Source organism: Poeciliopsis prolifica, unplaced genomic scaffold, assembly GCF_027474105.1.
Source record: "Poeciliopsis prolifica strain line A6 unplaced genomic scaffold, Auburn_PproV2 SCAFFOLD057, whole genome shotgun sequence".
NCBI classification, from domain to species: Eukaryota; Metazoa; Chordata; class Actinopteri; order Cyprinodontiformes; family Poeciliidae; genus Poeciliopsis; species Poeciliopsis prolifica.
In genome coordinates this window covers 1,073,435-1,094,270 of record NW_026562432.1, presented here as the reverse complement: position 1 = coordinate 1,094,270, position 20,836 = coordinate 1,073,435, and the positions used below count along the sequence as shown (strand labels likewise).

Genomic DNA, 20,836 nt, shown 5'->3' with positions numbered 1-20,836 from the left:
GCCAGTTTTTGTGTGGGCTTGTCCCGGGTATTGGCGGCCATGCGCGCTCCAACATGAAAGAGCAATTTCACACCTTCAAGTAGCTCCGCAAGAATCCTTTTTTTTTTTTTTTTGTAGCGTTCCAATTACATACCCTCTGCTTCAATGTTTTTCTGCAGAGTTTATAAATTCCACCCACCTTTGCGTTAAAGTCGTAAACTTTTCGGGAAAATAAATCAATGGGTCACAGATCTGAATTGTTGGAAAAATGTCCACCTGAGAATAAAAAGCATTTTTTCCCATTATGCAGTTGCTCTGGTCCAACAGATGGAGTAAAATGTTATGAGCTGCTTATTTTGTTGGGCTAGCTGCTTGGTTACTCACGCTGCGTTGCTAGTTCTAGCTTGCTAACTGTAGTTTTAAAACAGTATAAACATAAAACTAACAGCTCTACACAGATGAAAACATTTCCTGTCAGATTTCTACAGTGTAAATTAGCGAATTGGAATTAATCTGGAAACATGAATTTGGTGGAAGATAAGTGCATGAAGTGTTTTTTGACGTTAGCTGAGAAATTAGCTGCCCAGCTCTGTCAGCTGCATGTGCATCTGGAGTTCAGTACCTCAGTGCAGCTTTTAGATCGAGCCTCAAGCTAAACCAGTGAAACAAAATCAAATACATATAAATACCTAACTATGTATTTTAAATGCCACAGACACTTTAATTTCTCTGAAGTTTGTTCCCTGAGTAATGCTGCTGATTGGCATTAGGTCCATACTTGACTTTTGCCATTTCTAATTCTGATTAATTTCTTTCAAATGTATTCACAACTGTGATTTTAGATATATTCAAAGTTAGCAAAACCGCTAAAGCGGGAACCACAAACTTGGCTTCACAATTAGCAAAATTATGCCCACTGCTGGAATAATGACAAGTAGCTGTCTTATTGCCAAGCAGTAAGCAGAAATTGGTTGCTCTACTTTATCATATGCTAAAAAAACAGAAAAATCCTAAATGAGTATTCTGTATTTTTGGCTTTGGTTGTGTATCATCGCCACAAAAAATCTGACACACTAGACTCTTACATGCTGTGTGTTATTCCAGCTACAGGTTTCATGGTTGTTGCTTTTTGCTGTTTTTACATACATAATATGGTATATTTGAATGAAAACCTTTGTTTACTAACCTGAAACCTGGATTTTGTTTTCAGTTAAGCTTCTCAAACTGTGAGAATCCCATAACGGCCCCTGGCTAACATCGACACATTGCTGCTAAAATCCAAACAAGAACACTCTTAACACACAGGCCATTGGTTAATCTCAATTCTATCCATTATCACTCCCCCCCACACACCCACCCTGTTGTGTTGTGTGTGACACTTTGCTGTCCTAACTCATTAATTCAAAGCCTTTGGGAGCCATTGAGTGTTGGGAAATGCCAAACAGGGTTAACAGCAGCATATCTCTTACCCCGACACACACTCACATGTGCTAATGGTTGCTTTGTTTTGTGTGCAGGCGTGTGTGTGTGTGTGTGTGTGTGTGTGTGTGTGTGTGTGTGTGTGTGTGTGTGTGTGTGTGTGTGTGTGTGTGTGTGTGTGTGATTAGAAATGGAGCACTTCAGAGACGTCATTAGGCTGCCGTGCTGCTCATGTGAAGGCCATAATTATTCCTCAGATGATAATTATTGATTCGTCGGCGTTTTACATGCCCATTGATCTGCAGGTTTCTCTCGATGAGCGGGGTTCCCCGTCGGCCGCGGCAACCAGAGGACCTCAGAAGACGCTCGAGCGGAGCTGTTCGCTCCAGCGGTCCGGCTCGAATTTCTGATGTTTGCTTTTCTTCGCAGGTACTTCATCGATCGGCACACGGATCTGGAGAGGCAGTTCAACATCAACGTGGACGACGGGAACATCACGCTGGCCAAGCCACTGGACCGGGAGACGGACATGTGGCACAACATCACAGTAACTGCTACAGAAGTCAGTAAGTAGGGGCGGGCGGGGCAGGTCCTGGTGCAACGCAAAGCTGTTACTGAGCTGCTGACGGAAGGCTGTGTACTTCCAGACTCTGAAATAATATCTGAGGAAAATGTTCTGCAAATGTACAACTCCCAATTAAAAGGATATTTGACATGTAAGAAAAGGATGAGGAGTTAATCCACCAGATCAGCTGCATCAGAGTAGAGAAAAAGAACAATAGACAGAGTACAAGACAGCACTGTAACAGTCTGCTGCTACACCTGCAGAAAGAGAGACAAAAAAATGTCAGACCTATTTGAGGTTATCGGTTAGCTTAGATAAACTGACCATGTTCACTCTCCACAATAGTCCACATAAAATTTTCTGTGGAGAAAAAACTAAAACTTTACAGTAAAAAAAAAAAAAAAAAAAAAAAAAAAAAAAAGAGAACCTTATCCTGTGGATGGGCCTGAAGTCCAAATCGGCCAAAGTTTCATTCAAATTAGCTCATGGGGCAGATTGATGCTGTCTACACCTGTTTAGCTTGTTAGATTTCCACTACTTTGAGGATGCATTTAGATTGGCTAAAAGCTTTTTTAATGCATTAAAAGACTATATAACTTCACAGAACCGCACTACAAAAGCAGAGCTGTATGTTTACAAAGTAGTTTCATCTACTTTTATTCTCAAATAATTACATCCAACTGTCTAACATTAGCTTAGAATTTATAAAAAATGTCTTGACGTGCCTCTATGAAAAAAGTTCTCTCACTGAAACATTAGTTATAATTATCAAACCACAAATAATGCCAGAGTTTTTCACTGATTGAAAGGTTCAACAGCAAAGGTTGACAATAAAGTCAGTGGGAGACGAAGCACTGCATCAAATCTACAGTAAAGAGTAATGACAAATCAATGGGCAAATGAATCAATGCAAGAAGACCTTATTATGTAAGGCGTTGAAACAAGAATTAGTTTTTAATGAATTACTCTTTGAAGGTTAACATATCCAAAGCATACTTGGGTGTTTATTTTTAATTGTAGATGTTAAAGTAGGAGAATATTCTACTTTATGATCCTAAATATTTTGTAAAAAGCTAAAAGTGTTTCTCATCCCGTTGTCCTATGCGGTGCAGTACGTTCTGCAAGTCATCAATTAGACACTTATCGGCATGCAAGATTTAAAAACCACACAGAGCATGTTCTCTCCTCTTCTTTTTTTTTTTTTGAACTCTTCTCAGTTAAAGGAATCGCTGACCTACTGCTGGAAATCCTCCGTTAAACAGTTTAACCGCTCCGAGAGCACGGCACAAACAATTAGCCCGTGACTCCGCAGAGGCATTAAACGCGTTAATTTGCTGAGTTTTGATTGAATTAAACGGCCCAGCGCTCAATTTGTGGAAGTGCAATAACATTAAGACATATCAAATAGACTGTTTTAAAGACATGCTCCAGAGTGGATTGCTCCAAACGCCAGGCATCCATTACAGATTACAGAACATCTGCGAAGCACAAAAAAAGTCACTGACGATGTAGAAAATCTTGCCGGCAGAGCTACAAACAGCTTCAACCGTACGCAAGGCTTTATTTGCATACAGATTGTTTCAGGGGGGCTGTATGATGTGATAAAGCTTAATGTACCCCTTTAAGCTATTGGGATAGAAATTGACTCAGCTTGTAACTTTTCTGTCTGCTTCTGCCATATCTCTCCCTCGCTTCTCTTTCTGGTCCCGTCCCGTTCTTCCTTTAATCAAAGGAAACACTCGTTAATTGTTGGAATATATCAAAGCCCCAAACACTGTCACAATGTTTTTGGCCGTGGAGTTAAAGACGAATCCCCCCCAATCGACGCAGCGCCCCCTTTTTGGGCGAGCCGAATGTGTTTCACTCGATAAGCGCCCGTCGCCTTGTCGCGTCGTAAACTGTACACTGCAGGCATGTCTTCATGGCCCTTGGCAAAGTAACTGTGGCTTGAGATAGTGGCATCTCTAAAAGCACCTAATAGGAATTTGCCAAAATGAATACGGCGGTTTTGCTATTCTTCACGCTCGGAGAGTAGAAGGCGGTGTCTCCTCTGGCGTGAAAGGGAATAGATGTGTTTCCCCGGCTCTGTCCCGGTGCCATTTGCCACCCAAACTGAGGCTCGTTCTGCCGCCTCGCACCAGTTGACGTCTGACTAATCAGATTCTATTCCCTGTCTGCTTGAGGGAGGGTGGAGAGGGGGTGGGTGGGGATTGGGTCCCCTCCTCTCTCTCCACTTTAATCCATCTATCACTGTCTATCGGTCTGTCAGTTTCCACTCACCTCGCTGTTTACCTCTTTTTCAACTTGCCTTCCAGATAGGCGGAGGGCCTCGACGTTCAAAGGCCCCCGCTCTCCGCTTTGGTTTCATTCGTTTGTTGAGAGACAGGAAATGGAGATCAAATCGACTAATCCCAGGATTCCTCCAACTGCAATTGTATTAATGCAGTATGTGTGGCAACGTGTTCATGTTACGACAAAAGAATGTGACCCTTGTGGCCGTCAAAAACCAGATAAACACAGTTTCATTTTATCGTGATGATTATATTCACCTTCCTAAAAAAAATGGCCTAAGTCTTCTTTTGCCAAAAGTGATGTTAGCAAAAAAAAAAAAGAAGATGTTTGTGGTAATTAGCTGCTTCACAGAAGGTAATATCTACAGTCTTTGTTATTTCCACCCCCGGGGATACTGCCAATCACCATAGAGAAAAATGAATGGCCCTCGTGGATTGGCTGTTTAAATTTACTGTCACAGAAAATCTGTGAATGGGTGAATCTGTGAATACTGAACTGTACTTATAGTACAGGTCATTATGTGAAACCATTCATATGTAAGAGCTAAAGAAATGGAAAAATAAAACAAAAATAAAAGTGATAAAAAGGAGCGTTGAATGTTTCAAATATGGCTCTACAGCCTGGCAGTATTTCAGGTTATTGAGATGCAGGTTGTGTAGTTTTTGTAGAAGTGTTTTTTAATATACTTACGAAACTTTTTTTTTTCTATGTTAATGATTACTGCTGCTGATGTACAATTTTGGAACTGCTCTTCTAGTCTATACCAAACTTGATTAGGCAGAAAAAAAAACATCCATGATGCCTCCACTTACATGTGATGCCAGTTATAAACCTGCCAAACTGAATCATTTCCAGAGCCATCGGTGGTCTGCCTGTGTACCAAATGATTTCCATTTGGTAAGTTTCCTTTGGGGTATCGGTACCTGTGTCTGCATGGCAGACAGAGATGTCATCAGGTTCTGTAATGGTTGGTGATATGATAGTCCTCCCTCGGTGTGATCCATCTTGGTGACAATAATCTGTTCTAAAGACACTCACATATGCTCCCTGTGACATTTGTACTCCTCTCATGGTGTGTAACTATCAAACCCTGTCCGGTCCTGGTAATGCACACTATTGTTACTATATGAAATTCTCTGGCATAGTGAACTGATGCACCAGCAGCACCCTAACAATACTATAGGATAGAATATTATAGTAGTAAAATATACTGGCTTTTTTAAACTCAACAGTTTGTTCATATTCACCCATTTTTTCTTCTTAAAAGAGAGATGCGCCGAAGTTGTTGGTCAATTTCTGATCTCCGGTTTCTGTAAAGCTTTGAACTGCTGATTCCAATTTCTGTTTAAGAGCTATAATTAAACAGCGCTCAACATCTTTTATCCAGCCTTGCTAAGAGGTCATTAATGTTTTACCGAAGAAGGAGAGACGATGTCTGACTGCATGTGAGGGAGCAGACGAAGTGATTCAGAGTTGACATTTGAAACAGTTTTTAGCATCTTGAATTTGTGATCAGCCTGATGGCTTTATTCCTCAAAGAGGACAAATGTAAACTCAAAGATTTCCAAAGCACCGCCAGCTTTGCTAAAGCTCTACTTTCTATAACAGGGAGAGGTCGAAAGGAACAAAAAAATTAAATGAAATCAATGTTAGAGGTTTAGCTTGGCTAGCATCTATGGAATTGCGCCCAGGATCAATTAGCTCCATCGAATTAACAAAACATCCCAAGAGTGGCGACAAATAGCTGACGTGTGGCAGATGGTTATTTTTCACACCTAAAAACATCCAAAAAAGAAAAAGCGAAGGTGCAACGTGGCGAGTACCTGCTAATATCAGGCTCTCTGTTGTAGCAGGATGAATAACCAGCTACGCCGCTATGTGAAAAGAAAAACAGTTTCCTTTTAAAAGAAAGCTGCACTTCCTCTTTTTTCTGTTTTAAACACCCTAATGGTACTGAAAACAGCTAAATGTGAGTCTTCCTGAAGAAGCAACCTTCACATAGAACAGGGTTGTGGGCTAGCTCAACGTGGTAGCACTTAGCTGTATAAGCTAATGAGACAAAGATGGCATTTTTTTAGTCTGGTTAGAAAACTGCACTGGTCAAGCTAAAAACATTGGATTCCAGTAACTTGAATGTTTTTCAAGGATCTTCAAAAAGTGTGTCAGTTTAAATATTGCATTAATTAAAGTAGACATTAGCATACTTATGGCCCACTCATGGGCCATAAGTATGTCCACCCACATTCATCCTGTCCTGAGAGGACACGTTTTTTTGCAATGCTCTTTCTATGTACATATACTGTATATGTTATACTTTACTAAAAATCTAAGATTCCAGTGATGTATGCCAATACAGGGTACAATCTTAACTGTAGACAAAGTTAACGCGTTTGTGAAAACACTTGGGAACGCAAAACAACTTTAAACTCATCACTTGAAGCCTCATGTCACTGACTCAACAGAGCACACTTAAACAAAAGGATGGCTTTATAGCCACAAGGGTCTAATTAATGTACTCTAAATAAGTAGTTTGTCTCCAGCAAATTTTACATTCACAATCCAATATAATTTGCCTCCGTAAACCTTCAATATTTCAATTCAGCGTCTTTTAGCAACCTCGGTTTTCTGTTTTAGTTTGGTTTTGTTTGTGGGGCTTTTTGTGGTTTGGGTCAAAACTGGTGAAATTTTTAATTAAAAAAAAAAAAATCAGCCTCACAACTATATGTAAGTCAATTGTAATAACTGCTGTGTACAAACATTAATTAAGACAAAAGTGTTAGAAAAATCTACAAAATAATTGAACTCAAAAAAGTTTCATTGGTTCCAGCGGGGGAAGTTTTCTATTGGGGTTAAAGGAATAATTAACTACTTGAAAAGTTGCCAATTGCTCCACTGATGAATAAAGAAATTCACAAGTCCTCTTGAATGCGACTGTCAGTTATCAGTGATGAATATTTCCTCTCGAAATCTCATCTGATTAAATGGCCTTTTCTTGTTTTTCTTTTTTTCTCCAGACTTGAGTTACAAATGGCTCCTTCATATGCATGATGTTACTCATGTTTTAAACATCACAGTGTACAGGGGATTCTCTAAAACCATTTTAAAGTCTGATGCCCGCACGTTGTTTTTTTTTTCTTTTTTTTTAAATGCTTTTCGCATCGTTTGTATTTGCTGAAACGGAGATGAATTGTCTCGTCCTCCATCTTCCCAGAAACCGGGGAAAGGAACAGACAAAGATGAAGCAAATAGAAACAAATTAAAACCAGGTCGCGGAATACATGCAGCCGAAATTCACGTTTGGGTGAAGCCTCTTTTCTTTCCAATTCCTGCTTATTCATTACTACTTTTCCTCTACTCTCTCCCTCTTTTCAACCTCCCTCCCTTCCCATTCATCTGTCTATTGAACCATAATAGGAAACCACAGTCAGATATCAAGAGCAATTGTGGCCATCAGAGTAATGGACATTAACGACAATGCCCCTGAGTTTGCCACTGAATACGAGGCCTATCTGTGCGAAAATGGGAAACCTGGACAGGTAAGGAAAGAAATGACTCATTCATCAAAGCAGCGATCTATCACTTTCCTACTCTTTGTCCTTTTTTCCTTTTCTCCCTCTCCTCCCCTGTAATGATTGGGCACAATGAATTATAGCCTATTTATTTCGCTGGGAAACCACAGAGGTGGAAGTATAGAGCTTTTCTCTCTGAAACAGGCCTCCCTCGACACGCAGCGCACCGAGCGAACGGAAAATGAGCGAAGTCAGGATTGATCAGAGGGGATCATAATTCAAGACTGTCTTTCATGACTTCCTCCAGATGGCAAAATGCTTTTCCTAGCCAAAAAAAAAAAAATCCTGGACAAGTACTTAGCATTCTCCTTCTCATCAATCGCCCTCATTCAGGGCAACTGTGTACGTACAATAGGGAGCTTCATTCGAAGGGGGGAAAAAAGGAAGCGGAGAAAAAGAGAAACTGTCCTGCAGGTCCCGAATTTAAATTTCCAATCAATCATCGGGACGTACAACCTGGGAAGACCCGCGAGGACAGTTTAACAGATAGGTCCAGCAGCCTGAAAGTGTGTCAAACTGGAAAGGAGCTCACTGATAATACTTATAAACTTCAGGAATAAGCAGTACGAGTGCAGTGATACATTCAGCTCACAAGAGAAGACATCGGGTTCACAGAGTGGGATTAGTCAAATATTTCTGGGGCCGGGGAAAAGCAAAAGCTAATCCGTGTTTTCTGTTTTGCTCCGTAGGCTGGAGTATTAAAAAATGAAAATGAATTATGTGGAGGTAAATGTGAGAAAATGTAGGTGTTATGGAAACGTCACATAATGTCCATAAACTATGGTTGAGTTTTAGTTCACCATATTGTTAAGCAATTTGACGTTTACAAAATACACAAATATACAATAGGAAGTAGTTGGAGAATGATGAAGGAGGCATGTTTTTTAATACAAACTTAACTTATACTTTAGTTGCGTTTCTTATTTAATTCAAACGCCACAACAGTGAAACTGTTTTGTCTTTATTGACACTAGCACATTCAGGTCTGAGCTGCTCCAGCTCTGAATCAAGCATTTTTATTGTGATCAAAGATGCAAAATGTTTTTTTATGACTTCTGCTGTGACTTCACTGTTTAGTTTATGTACATTTTCAACAATTACCCGGTCTTTTTGGAATAAATTTATAGTTTTAGGGAATTTTTTTTAAATACTCGTAATGTCTAAGTTTACAAACATTTCTTTAGTATTTGGTAGATATGTCTTTTTAAGCACAATTAGACATTTTTGGGTATCTTTTCACAATCTTCTAATGTTTACTGGATGCTTGGCTCATTCCTCCTGACTTACATGGTCTTTTTTTAAAGGTTTTATTGGTTCTATTGGCCTGTATTTGATAGTGAATTGAATTTAATATTGTGAGGAACTGACATCAGGTTTTTGTGATGGCCTTTGTCATCTTTATACACCTTGCAAATATTTTTTCTCACATCCATTGCGTGTTTGGAAGATTATTTTTGCTCCCAAATTTTAATGTCCTTCCTGGTTTCTTAAGATGTTGCTTCCACATAATGTTCCTTTCCTTATGATGCCATGTATTAAGCAGGTTTATTCGTCTTTTTATATAGTGTAAGTAAATCCATAATTGGTTCCAATTATAATTTCATCAAGTGAGATCCAGAGGGAGAGACAGAATGAGTAGGCTGCGTTCTCTAATGGCCTTGCCCTGTCTGCTTTGTGTATCCTCTCGTCTTGTTTTCAACACAGGTGATTCACACTGTCAGCGCCGTAGACAAAGACGACCCGAGCCAGGGTCACAGATTCGACTACCGCCTGGTCCAAGAGATGCAGAGCAACCCCAACTTCACCATCAAACACAACCAAGGTGAGGAAAACCAAATCAGTCTCCTGGAAGTCAGCTGTTTCCATGGGAGAACAACCGAAGTGTCTCCGAGTCCCCCCCCTCCCGTCTCCAAGTCTTGTCTCTTGCCCACGGCGTATTAACCGTACCGCAGATGAAATCTGGTGGATCAGTGTAGCTCACAATTAGCAGATGTGAAATTGTTTGGACACCAGCTTCTCGTTCACTCCCCAGTGCATTTTGAGGCAAACTAAATGAGTGGGATCCAAATGGCTTTCCGTGGCAGTCTTGCAGCTCAATGTAGGGTGACATCCTAGGAGCCGTTTCGCGGCAGATGGTGCTACATTTATTTGCTAAATATTCTGATTGCTTTATGTGCTATTTTCTCTTGTCTTAATTCCATTCCTCCTTTTTTCTGCTTTCGTTTTTTTTTTTTTTTTTTTTTCTTCCACTACTGGCTCTGAACAGGCTGTGTTCCAAATGACGTTGTGTAATGTTTCAGCTCGGGGCAAAAAAAAAAAAAAAACTCTTCATATGGTACTAGCCTTCTGTTTGGTTGCAGAAGCTGCAGGCTAACTTATAGCAACCTCTCTCAGATGGAGGAAAGTACATAGAAATCAGGTCATAAAGTGGACTCACTGTCTTCTGTCTGAAATAAAAACCTCTTATTTTGTGATAGGTACTCAGTGGGCAGGAGCATGGCATCAGGGTAATCACAGGAAGCATAAAAATAGCCCGGGAAAAGCATATCACTCTTTTTCTAGCATATCAAGCAGTGACAACTAAAGTGAGGTACAAACCAAATCCATTTTTCTTGTCATGTGTGCAAATATCCTGAAACAAAGACTCGGGTTCTGTTCCTGTGAATCTGCTGTGTATAAAACAGAAAGGGTCGCAGGTTGTCTTTGAAGTGTAATCATTTCTGATCTTTTACAGTTTCTCACCAATTAATTGTTTGGTTTAGCATTTTATCATCTCTCAATCACAAACTTCAATATATTCTAATAGTTAGGATTTCATGTGACACACTAAGAGTATAAACAACATTAACTGAATGGGGCAACTCACCATAAATAAATATACAGAGATTTCAGAGAACATGCACACCAAAGATGACATCATTAGAGCGTTGACCACAAAGTCATGGGGAGTTTTGAAGGAAGACTAGGTTCTGAACCAATGTCTCCATCTCACATAGAAATTGAAAGATTATTGCCCAACTAGAAGCCCATCTAGACCTGACCCTGCACCTCGATAGACAGGCCAGAGAAGCAGCAAAGAGACAGTCGGTAACTCTCAAGGAGCTGCGGGGACAATACGAAACCTGTTGGAGTCTTTAACAAGATTCACTTTGGAGGACGGCAATGACCCTAACTAGAGCTTTGGGACGGTTTATGACAAATCATTTAGCCCAGTCAAAGCCCAGACCTCAATCCACTGGCAGGATCTGAGGCGAAACTTGAAAAGTGACGTTCACCGACTGCTCTCCTTTCAATCTGACTGAATCTTTTACTATAATTTCCATCTCTAGATCTCCACGCTTACATAGACATACCCCAAACTACTCGTAGTTGGGATTGCAGTAAAATGTGATTTAACAAAGTTTTAACTGTGATATGTTGAATCCAAGGGCACACCACACACTTTTATGCGGGGGGGGGAACCCTGAAAAATATGAGCCATTTCCCTTCCACTTCCACAATTATGCACTACTTTGTGTTGATCCATCACATGAAATCCCATTACAGCTCTCGATCTCTGAGGTTTCCGCTATGACGAGCAACAATTTCAAGGCGCATGAATATTTTTCAAAGCAGTGTAGTCCATAAAAAAATTTTCCCCGTTGCAAATGAAAGAACAGGCGTGCATTAGAACGAACAACAAAACAGCTTCATTTCCCCCCTTCTGACTTTTCTAAAGCCACAGTAAATGTGTTGTGTTGCGCTTCAACTCAATGCAGCGCATCAGCACACCACACCACACTACACCTGCCACTTGTATATAATATTGTTAATTCCAAACAGAGAAAAGGAGCCTGCTGCACCGTATCCCCCTGCACTCCAGTGGCTATTTCTATCTGAACAGGCAGCTGTGGGAGACACTTGAGTGAAGAGCATCAGGGCCTCTGTCAGCCTCTGTACGTGGCTTTTGTTTGCAATGATGAATCTAATTGTAGGGTTTACACAGTGAAGAGGTTAAGGGTTGTCAGCCAATGGGAAAATAGCTAAGATTCCGACTAGCTGAAAACAAGATGCTGTATACTCTGAAACGGCGTTCTCTAGTTAGGAAAGAACAGGCTGTTATAAGAAACAGAAAAGGCAAAAAAAACATCAAGAGAAAGGCAAGGATGCAAAAGATTCAAAATTATAAGACAAGATAGCCAATTGTTGAAGGTTTTAGATCTGCAGTGTATTGCAAATTTCAGTACACAGTAGTTCTGTAGAGACATTTGCAAGAAGGAACTTAAGACATTCCGTAGTTCAACCAATGGAAGATATAGCATTTTAATTTAAAGCACTATAGTTCCTGTATCTGTAGTGTTAGCTTTCTTGTAATTGTGTGGTGGAAGCAGCACACTAGGGACTGGAAGGTACTGGGTCAGTTAGCACTTTTTATAATTGTTAACTGAAAATCAAATTTTTCGAACCAAAAAATCTGCATTAAATCAAATGTCATCTCTACGTGAGTTAATAGTAAAATTCAAAAGAAAAAACATTTTTTGGAGCTGAAGACACTGTCTTATTTTATTAGACAGCGGATTATTTTTTCAATACACAGTATAATGAATTATTGTTCGTTACTTCCTGGATTTATTTACAGTTATACATATTTTAAAAACTTGTTTTTTGCTAACATAATTAATTATAAACTGACCTCTCATTGACACTAAAGTGCCTCCATATATCTCATTATGTGTAGAATATGCACCAACAGGCATTAGTTATAAACAACCCATGTTAAATAACTATTTGCTATATTTTAAGTCAAATTTTGATTTCTATTGATAATATTTCACTTCTTGTTGCTTTAGCATAATTTTTTTATTTTTTTTTTCACAATTTCATGTAGGCCCTAATTGGTATGAATTGACCGCTTGTGAATTAACACAAATAAAAGTGCACATTATTGTGACCTTTAAGCTAAGTATGGAAGTGCGTCAAAGTCTAAATTAGATTTAAAAATAAACCTTTCCTCGCTCTCCGTTTTCTTTAAATTGTAATCCAATTAAGTCATACTTTTTTTTTTTGCGTCATCATATGATGTGTTGTGTTGGATATTTTTACTCTGTGTCTCTTTTGCTGCCGGGTTGAGCTTTTTATAGCTGAAATCCTAATCTGAACGGAGCTCTGCTTTTAACTTTCAAGGTGCGCCGTGTTCATTTGAACCTCATGTGCTTGGAGAATGAACACCGTTCTTGTGGCCTTTTATGCGAGAGAAGAGTAAAAAGCAGTGTTCTTGTAAGTGCATTGTGTTTTGAAGGTAACCTACACAACTCGGTCTGCGGCGCAGCTGACAGGCAGGAGATGCTTTGTTCTATTTTTACAAACAGTATTTAACAAAAGCGATGGGGATGACCTGTATACTGGGATGCACCCTAACAGTTTACAGGATATAGTTTATCCTTGCCTGCTGTGTGTGGAGTGCTGAGCGATTCAAATGAAGTAGGGCATGCTGGCGCTCACAAAGCAGAGTGTACCACTTAGTGGCAGCACTCGTAAGAAAATAAATCCGAACATATGTTCACATCAATTACAGATTGTGCAAAAGCAAGTGACGCTATCATGAAGCGTTCTGTCTTTTGATTGAGTTCTTTCTGTCAACGCAAAACTTCCAACATGGCTCGGGTTTTTTTTTTCCTCTTCTCTACATGACGAGTCCCTGTGATTTCCACCCTCCTTCTTTGGCACGCCCTCGAGCGACGAGGCAAAGGTTAGACTATCAGACATCTTGTAGGTTTTCAATAAGATCGCCAGGAGTGGAATCTTGTGGGAATGCAAGTGTTTGATAATGTGAGCCGGGTAAGAAGTGCCAGCTAATGAGCAGACAGCTTCACAGGAGTGTCATCAAAGAGCAGCTGGCACCTTTCTGGGTCGACATGTGCCACCGTATCCTCTCCTCCGGCGTCGCCCGCCGCCGTCCCGCCATCGCCGCCGATGAGTTTCGAAGAGCAGGAGGAGCAGCGAGCTCGGGCGCCGACTTCCTTCTATTGACTTTCAGACAATTCCTCAAACGAGAAGCGAGAACATAGACGAAGAATGGCGCAATAAAACGTGAGATATTCTTAAAAGCCTGGAGACGGTAGATGTGAAGTTAGTTTACTCTCACTCGCCACTGATTCTGATTTGAGCGGGACTGGAGTCTGGAATTTTCACACATCCTTTTCTGAAAATTAATTTTTAAATTCACGTGTTTCCGCTCTCTGTCTCTCTGACAGACAACTCGATCAGCGTCGTCACCAAGCATGATAGCTTCCGGCGCCAGAAGCAGGAGATCTACTTCCTGCCGATTGTCGTGTCGGACCAAGGCCATCCGCCGATGAGCAGCACCAACACCTTGACCATCCGGGTCTGCGGGTGCAGCAGAGATTTAGTCGTCCAGTCCTGCAACGTGGAGGCCTACGTCCTCCCCATCGGTCTCAGTATGGGGGCGCTCATCGCCATCTTGGCTTGCATCATACTCTTGCTAGGTGATCTATTTCTGTTTTTATAAAGTGAAGTTGATTTACATTTTCTTGTAAAAGTCGCCATCTCATTGAGCTTGAGCTCTCTCCTTTGTCATGTCATACCCACAAACCCTGTTCTATTTTAAGGTGTTTCTTTTTCATTTCACTAGTTGAATTAAAAAAAATTATTTTGAAGATTGGGATATGCTTATGTACTCTGCCACACATCCTATCATCAACTGGAGGATATCTCTATAAGCTTTGTACAACACAGGCTGATGTTTTTCATCTTCCTTTGCAAAAAAACAAAGTCAGATTTGATGGGCAGCATTTCTTAAAGGGGCAGTATTATGTAAAATTGTTGTTTTTCTTAGCTTCATGCATGGTTCTTTTAGTCTCCCATGGCAACCATTCGGCTGTGCAAAATGCCTCGGTGGACGTAGCCCCACTTCTGAGGCTTTTCCAAGCTTCCAACACGACACTGCCCCTTTACGGGTATCAGAGTAAGAGAGGCTGAATACAACGACACCCCATGTTTTTCATAATTTTCAATAATTTTTTTACACTTCACAGTGGAAAATAAGTAATCCACTACATTGTGTTGTATGACACAATGTAGTGTCAATCCCAATAGAATCCATTCATTGAGTTTTATGAATTTTAGAAGACATTGACACTTTACAATGCTCTGTGTCTACATAAAAGTTCAGATTTTGTGTTTGGTAAAGCTTGACCGAGATTTCTTCTTTTCCTTTTTCTGTTTTCTTATTTCATTCCATCTTCTTTTTCGGACAGTAATAGTAGTACTATTTGTGACCTTGAGGAGACACAAGAATGAGCCCCTGATCATCAAGGATGACGAAGATGTGAGGGAGAACATCATCCGCTACGACGATGAAGGCGGCGGTGAGGAGGACACCGAGGCGTTCGACATCGCCACGCTCCAGAACCCGGACGGCATCAACGGCTACCTGCCGCGCAAGGACATCAAGCCGGACCTGCAGTTCATGCCCCGGGCGGGGCAGCACTCGGGGCCGAACGGCGTGGATGTGGACGAGTTCATCAACGTGCGTCTTCACGAAGCCGACAACGACCCGACGGCCCCGCCGTACGACTCCATCCAGATCTACGGGTACGAGGGCCGGGGGTCGGTCGCCGGCTCCCTCAGCTCGCTGGAGACGGCGTCGTCGGACTCGGATCAGAACTATGACTATCTCAGAGAGTGGGGCCCGCGCTTCAGAAGACTCGGGGAGCTCTACTCTGTGGGCGAGAGCGACCGCGAAACCTGACCTTTGGTCTGATAGGGAAAAAAAGGAAAGAAAAAAAAAAGACCTTTCTAAGTTTTTCTTTTTTTCTTCTTTTTTTGCTTTTGACATATTTGTGTATTAAATTCTAGGGTTTGCTGGCTCATAGAAACGTGTTTCAAAATAAAAATAAAAAACAGCAAAAAAAAAAAAAACATTAATAAAGAGCGGCCACCTTTTTGTATTCTTTTTAGAGTGAGGTTTAGCAGTCGTTATCCACTATGTCAAGCGCAATGTACTTGTCGAGCCAAACAATGTCTTATTAGGAGATTCTTGTGGAGTGTACCTTAGATTCAGTGTGGAGTGTCTAGCAGTACTTCGGGTGTTTTGTCATTTGCTGTGACTGCAGGTAGCAGACAAAACCCTGGCATTTCTGGTAGTTACCAAACCGACGGTTGGTTCCGCGAAGATCGACCGGTCACCGTTACCCTGTTCTCCTTTGACACCGAGCTGGACTACAGAAGCTGCAGTGGGACCATCTGGGTCTCCCAAAGGCCCCCTAGTGGAGAGATGAAGGGGCTGAAAAATGAAAAAGCAATACCTGGACTACATAACAATGATGAATGTATGTGTGGTTTGGAAATCAAGCAAAAGGACAAACCAAGTATTGGCTTTAAGGTGAAATTGTCATAATTTGATATGTTCTCCGGTGACTACATTTCTAGACTATCCGGAAGCCCCGGGAGGCTCGCTTTATACAACTCTTTGTATTTACATGCTACAGGTGTGGGTTGCAAGTGTTACTAGCCTATAAAAGACTGACATAAAGACAAAAAACAGAAATGTAGAAACTTTTGAGGCCTTCTTTTTACAGAAGCAACATTAAATACAATTGTAATCTACTGTTTTTTGACAAGAGACGTGTTGATTCTTCATTCCTGTTCTATCGGTTTTTGTATATCTGTTCTTAAGTCTTCATTTCTCCCCTTCTCCTCCCTGTGCTATTTGAAATGAGTGTGTTTAGATGAGTTCACATTCAATTTGTTTGTTTTTCCGAAACACTTGATCACAGTTTGATAGCAGCCAGATCACATGATGAATTCTTGCAGGTGATGATTAGGCATGGGCTTTTTAACAAACGTACGCCAAAGTTCTGCAGCTTAAAAGTCTATTGGATTTGAAGGTTCCCTTTGACTGTGCGGCGCATTGAGTAATGCAATGCTGCCCGTCTCCCACATTTCAACATGGGCTGCTGAAAGACCTTTGACGCATTGAACACATCAATGTTTTTCCTCTGTACTTTTATTTCTGGTTGGCCTACTGACGTGAAATTCAGACCAGATGTCAGTGAAAGCCCAAGACATCCACGCACTTGACAAACTAATCCATGAATTTAATTGTACGAAAGCATGAAATGACAGAGAAGTTAACCACGAAAAAGTTGCAAACATACACACATCCAGGAAGTCCGATCAAATCTGTTAGTACTTAATAAATTGATATAAATTGTTTGTAGTGCAAATTTATGGATTTCTAAACATCTCCTACTGACCTGCTACCAAGCATCAGAATAGCTAAAATACTAGCCCCTTATTTTATGTTTTACTGCTTTATTTTGTACAGAAGGTCTGGACACTCGACTATTGAGAAACGACTGGTTGCAATTGCCAGGCTAGGACTAACCTATGCTATTAGTACAAATGGCATTGGTTAGAAATATATTTCTAAGGACATAAACGCTCATACAAGTAGCATTGTGACAATAATATAACAGCGTCAGGAACAGTATATACAGAACCATAAATCAGCCTCAAGGCGGTGCTCTTGGCTATATCTGTTATGGGGGAATTGGGAACAAAAAACAATCAGGAAAGGGAACTGAAACAGCCATATCTTGTGTAAGAAAAGCCTGCTGAAAGTCACTTCAAAGGTTTGCTACAGGACAACTAATGAAGTCAATGAAACACTTGAAGAATATAGCCTCGTATTTTAAGACCAACTTTATAATCTGTCTTTGAAAAGAAATGGGTCCTGTACAAATCCTAAACAAAACCAAACCAAAAGAAGTCTGGAGGTTGGAACTTTGCCTCCGTTTAGCGTATGGCATCATCAAAAGTCAAATATTTAACAGCAGGCTCAACGGAGAAATGTCCCAGAAAATGAAGATGAAATGAGTGTACAAAGAAGCTAAAGTAGTTTCAGAAAAAGTACAACAATTACTGCAAAAATATCCTTGTCAATCATTCAACTTGAATCACTTTAGAAATATACTGAAACATCCAAGTGAATGCAAGAGGCGGACAGAAAGTTGAAAATGGTCTGTGTGAAAGTAAGAGTCAAAATGACACCTAAGCAACACAAGCAGCTACTTTTGCCATAAAAGAAACATTATAAAGCTTTCATTAGCAACATGTATTTCTTAAAATACCATGTTCTCAAATTTTCATGCCTGAGTTCTCACCAGATTCCTTCCACAGTCCAAACACATGTCTGGTAGGTTAATTGGTCTTACTAAATTATTTTAAGGTATCTGTGTCTACATTGGTGTGTGAAACTGGCAACCTGTTCCTGGTTTTCTTTAGCCTCTCGCCCAACTGCAACTGGAGTTGGACAATGGATGGATGAATGTTCATCCATCATATTCACCTTCTTTTGCCTGTCGATGATGCTTTCTTTGTTGCTGATGAAACTTTAATGTGAGTAGTTCCATTAGATTTACTGAGTTAAGATGTTGATGTGTTCTTATTGTCCACACTCTCATACCTGAAAACATGTCTAGTGCTATACCATGAAGCCATCAGTATTTTACTCAAACTTATCGTATTGAGAATCTCATACCGGCCCATGCCTAGTGATGACACAGACTAGATATAAGCAGGCAAACTGGAGCTCTAAAGTTCCTCAAACAAAACAGAGGAACTTACTGATAGAGATTAATAACAGTAAGATGGTACTGAGACATTTCTGACACATGCTGATTGAGAATAAAATGCAACTCAAGCCGCGTCCAAGGGTACAACAAGTGAGCCTCTCACTTGTTGATGTTCTTCAAACATCAGACCTCATTTAGCAAACGCAGATCGCATTAGCCCAAGAAAAATGAAAACACTGATTGAGATAATGTGCATATTGTGCTCACACTGTATGATACCAATAAAAAAAAAAAAAGTCTTGTTCTGTACATAGAGTTACTGCTAATGTCATTAGCTTCCGAAGAGGTGGTAGGTTTTGTCTCTGCACGTTAGCTCTTGCACATAACGACAATTTCAATGGCACTACAGCTGCGTGCATACTCAGTTTGTACCGATACAGTATTCTGGCAGTTCTTAGTAGACGAAACAATATATGGGATAGTTCTACATGCAGATCATATTTTCTACTGTGCTTTAATGCTTATAAATGTGTATGTTCAATTATTTACTCCCTGTACTGTAATCTAAGACACCCTGTATTGTTTCCTACTTCGTGAAATATATTTTTATAAATATTGCTGAATGTCTTTGATTCTTCAACTTTTTTTTTGTTTTGTTTTTTTGCTCGTCAGTTTCAGTAAATGGTCACCAATAATGAGCAGTCATCCCACTGAGTCTTGACAACTTCATGACTGTTGAACACGTCATGAACAGCAAATGTGAAGTCGGTATGCCTGGACTGACTGAATCCTGAGAATCTCCACGCTGATCCAACCTCACGTGATGGGATAGTATGTAATTACCACTTCATGTTGCCAACTGTTAGTAGGTAGGAAAGTGAATGTTTTGCTGCTTTGTTTTGAGCTACTGTGGCTCAGATTGCTTAGGAATTCAATGTTGATTTTGATCAAATGAAATCAGACACACAGTATACTGCGGTATGATGCATATGGGGTTGCATAACCCCATATGCAGTGATAGGTACGCCACCTCTAATCTGCTAACAGCAAAGCTAATTTTTAGTCAGCGCATCAGATAACTTTGAAAACGTTTCTAAAGTGTTCATTTTCTTAAATAATTTTGTAAATTTTCAGTTGAGTAAAGTTGGACCAACTATTAGAACATTTTCAAGTAGTTAAACTTTATATTTATTTTTCCCCCACAAAATGTATGTGAAACCAGAAACAGACAGAAAAAATAATAAAACACAGACAGAAGAGAACAAGTTGTAAACTTAAATGCAATATCTAAGGGCATCATAATGTCAAAGTAGAGTTGGTGCTGAAGGGTTGTAGTCTTTCAAAGGTAGGTACAATTTGAATTGAATTTAGCATTTTAGCATTAGACTCTGCTAAATACTGTGTTGGTGGAACAAATGTTTATGATAATTGCTTTAGGGTTAGCAGAACTAACTTTAATTAGCAGTGCCCACCACTGGGAGCCTGATCATCAGAGCTGCACCACAGAGCAATGGAAGAAAGTGGCCTGGTGTGATTAAATTTTACAACACATGGTTGGACGGGTGCATGTGCACTCTTTACCTGGAAAACATATGGCACAAGTATCCACTGTGGGAACCAGGTAAGCTGGCAGAGGCAATTTAATATTTTTGGCTGGGAAAGCTCTCGGGTCCTGTGATCCATTTGGATGTTGCTTTGCCATATACCGCCTACCTAAGCACTGCTGCAGATCATGAACACATTTTAATTCAGCCAGTGGTAGCTGGGGTTTATTTCTGTAAGTTGACATTTAACAGCAATTTTGCAAAGTTGACTTTGCCTCCAAATTCTCCATAACTCAATCTAGTTGAATATCTGTTAGCTTGACAAAATAAGCCCCACTTCACAAGATTAAGGACTTAAAAAGAATCTCCTCCGTGTAGCTTGGCTGGCTTATACAAAAAAATACAACTTAGAATTGGACCCACTGGCCTGGATAGCTCAGAAGGGAAAATGTGTTTGTGGAGAAGATGAGTGACATGAAAATGAAATTGGACACTGTTGATTTATTGCAGGAAGATTTGTGAAATAGAGGATTTCAGGCTATGTTTTACTTTTATAAAACAGTCTAAGTTGTTTAATAGTATTTGATTTTAAATTTTTGTGGGGTTTTTGTCACGTGAGCCACACTCCTTACCAGTTGGTGGCGGTAATGATTCCTTCAGGTGTTTGCCAACCGCCAATATGACAAAGAAGAAGAAGAAGCACGTTGCACCTTTAGGGGTCTAGTGAACAGATCAGGGCTGCTTTGGGGAAAAAAAGTAGGACTAATTATTATGTAGGTTGTCACAGTGTACCAGTTTAATTTGCTGTACGATTAGTTTTAACTATGAAGGCAAAGTCCTTTAAAATGCTAGTATTCCCTTCGACCGAGCTTTGGACCGTGACGTCACTGC

At 40.3% G+C, this 20,836-nt stretch overlaps 1 protein-coding gene across 3 annotated transcripts in view; it reads left to right on the top strand.

Moving 5' to 3' along the window:
* cdh8 (cadherin 8) overlaps window positions 1-19,024 on the top strand; it is a 136,679-nt gene extending 117,655 nt beyond the window's left edge. Inside the window, exons 8-12 of one of the 3 annotated variants that reach the window (XM_055060049.1) lie at window positions 1,828-1,964; window positions 7,670-7,791; window positions 9,529-9,646; window positions 14,058-14,309; window positions 15,081-19,024. In XM_055060049.1, coding sequence (XP_054916024.1) covers window positions 1,828-1,964; window positions 7,670-7,791; window positions 9,529-9,646; window positions 14,058-14,309; window positions 15,081-15,574 — 1,123 coding nt within the window. In that variant the 3' untranslated portion in view covers window positions 15,575-19,024. Of the gene's footprint in view, window positions 1-1,827; window positions 1,965-7,669; window positions 7,792-9,528; window positions 9,647-14,057; window positions 14,310-15,080 lie in introns of those variants that run through there. The other 2 variants (XM_055060050.1, XM_055060051.1) reach the window with 2 other exon arrangements.
* The last annotated feature ends 1,812 nt before the right edge of the window (window positions 19,025-20,836 follow it).